The sequence below is a fragment of the Heteronotia binoei genome, chromosome 1, assembly GCF_032191835.1.
Source record: "Heteronotia binoei isolate CCM8104 ecotype False Entrance Well chromosome 1, APGP_CSIRO_Hbin_v1, whole genome shotgun sequence".
Lineage (NCBI taxonomy): Eukaryota > Metazoa > Chordata > Lepidosauria > Squamata > Gekkonidae > Heteronotia > Heteronotia binoei.
In genome coordinates, this window is record NC_083223.1 from 268080896 (window position 1) to 268083391 (window position 2496).

Sequence of the window (2496 nt, forward strand, 5' to 3'; positions counted from 1 at the left end):
GGAATTCCCCACCACCACCCTTTTCTCCAAGAGTTACCCAGCAAGCTTCTACAGTAGGATCCAAACTTGAGTGGCCCAGGCAGCGTTCCCTCTAAGCTGAGTTAGCGTGAGCCAGTTCACAGATTTTTAGCCTCCAGCTCACACATGTTTGTCTTAGCTCAGGAAAAATGACCCCAGAGCACAATAATTGATGCAGGAGCTCACAACTTCCATGCCAGTATGTATGTTTGTATGTATGGAAGTAAATTTATATTCTGCCCTTTCCTGCGAGCAGGCTCAGGGCGGATCGCAACAAGAGTTAAAACAATTACAGACTACACGCTGAAACCATAAAATACAATAAAACAAACAACACCTCTATCAAAGGTGGTGATTCCCATTGGGCGCATTCTATATATCAGAGCCCCATGGCGCAGCGTGGTAAAGCTGCAGTACTGCAGTCGGAGCTCTCTGCTCACGACCTGAGTTCGATCCCAACGGAAGCTGGTTTCAGGTAGCCGGCTCCAGGTTGACTCAGCCTTCCGAGGTCGGTAAAAGCTTGCTGGGAGGAAAGTGTAGATCAGGGATGGCCAGCGGTAGCTCTCCGGATGTTTGTTTGTTTGTTTGTTTTGCCTACAACTCCCATCAGCCCCAGCCATTGGCCATGCTGGCTGGGGCTGATGGGAGTTGTAGGCAAAAAAAAACACCTGGAGAGCTACCGTCGGCCACCCCTGGTGTAGATGACTGGGGAAGGCAATGACAAACCACTCTGTAAAAAGTCTGCCGTGAAAACGTTGTGAAAGCAACGTCAACCCAGAGTCGTAAACGACTGGTGTTTGCACAGGGGGACTACCTTTACCTTATATATATATATATATATCAGTACAGCGGTAGGCCGTGTTTGCACAGGGGGACTACCTTTACCTTTATATATATATATATCAGTACAGCGGTAGGCCCAGAGATGAAATAATAAATTAAGACAAAATAATATAGCATTGTGGCAGGCAAGGGAGGCCAAGCAGATAGAAATAAGGATGTCTGCTGCCTCAACCGAAGGCCCGTAGCTCGCAGTTTTAACGCCAGCGGTCCACAAAGTAGAATTTTTGCTCGCAAGACTCTGCAGCTTAGAGGGAACATTGGGCCCTAGCCCGCCATTCTTCCCACAACCCCCGCCAACTCTCCCCTGCAGCCCAGCCCGCCTTTCTTGCGCATCCTGGTGCCTTTAATTGTGCTCTCTCTCTTCCTCTCCCCCGCAGCATCAAGGCCCGGGGCGGCAGCAGCCAACGGCAGCACCAGTCTGCAGCCAAGGACCTGACGCTCTCCCCCGACCTCTCCAGCCCTACCACCATTCAGGTCACCTACCTGCCCTCCAGCCAGAAGAGCAAACGAGCCAAGCACTTCCTGGAGCTCAAGAGCTTTAAGGACAACTACAACACGCTGGAGAGCACCCTGTGACCCCACCCCCCGCGGCCGCAAAGCGACTTGGAGGGGTTCTGCCCGCCGCGTGCCATTGGTTTGCCCACCCAGACCGAGGGGCGTCTTCAGGCCCACGCGCTGGCTGGCGGCGGGTGCCAAAGCCGAAGCAGCTTTTCAAAGCAACAATGTGACGTCGAAGCATGGTGCTTCTTTGCAGGGAAAGGGGGGGGGGCGCCCGAATTCTCCTGCCCGCCCGCCTTTGTGGTTTTTTGTAAATATCGTCATTTGATTACCTCTAAGTTATTTATAAGGACTCCCTCCAGGCATGCTACTCTCTTTCACGCCACCTTTTCAGAAGGAGCCAAGGACAGTTGGGGGAACGCCACTGGTTTCAGTGGGGTTTTTTTTTGTACTTTGGGAACTCATTTCGCCCTGTATCCCCAACCGCACGGTGGGAATGATTCTCCTTTCAGCACTCCCGTCTCGTTCCTTCCGTGGATTCTGCCCTGTTTCCCCTTTCAAAAGTATGGGAGGCGAAAGCAGGCCTGGGGCGGTGCGTTTTTGACGGCCTCTTGTCGGGATCTCTGCCTTTTTGTACGCCGGACGTTCCTCCACTCGGGTCGTGGCGAGGAAGCTTGCCTTCTGCCGTGGGCCGACTCCACACCTGCCCCCTTCACCTGCTGGCCCCTGCAGAGAGCTGGGACAGCCAGGAGCAGTGGGCGGCATTCACTGACTGAGAGCAGCAGAGTTGGGGAGGTCAGTCCCCCGAGCAAGACTTGACCTTTTCCCCTCTTGGAGGACAGCTAAAGCCCGCCCTCCCCTCTCTTTTTAAACAGCTGTTTAATAAAAACGGACATCTGTCCAGCCTCGCACGTTTTTGCATCGGTTTTATTCGTCTGGGACCCCTGGAATGATCTTGGCAAGGGCTGGAGGGGTAAAGATGCCAGGCCGACTTCAGCCTTTTTTTATCCGGCTCTAGGACAGGGGACCGCACCCTTCTCGAACCAGTGGGCACCTTTGGAATTTTTGCAGTGTGGTGGGCGTGGCCACAGAATGGCTACCGCAAAAACAGTTGCCCCACACATAACTGTGATATGT

The 2496-nt window shown here is 53.2% G+C and overlaps 1 protein-coding gene across 1 annotated transcript in view; it reads left to right on the forward strand.

Moving 5' to 3' along the window:
- The window catches only part of C1H1orf43 (chromosome 1 C1orf43 homolog), an 18435-nt gene extending 16165 nt beyond the window's left edge, over positions 1-2270 (forward strand). The window contains exon 6 of the mRNA XM_060253803.1: positions 1177-2270. Coding sequence (XP_060109786.1) covers positions 1177-1437 — 261 coding nt within the window. The 3' untranslated portion in view covers positions 1438-2270. The remainder of the gene's footprint in view (positions 1-1176) is intronic.
- Positions 2271-2496: the final 226 nt, after the last annotated feature.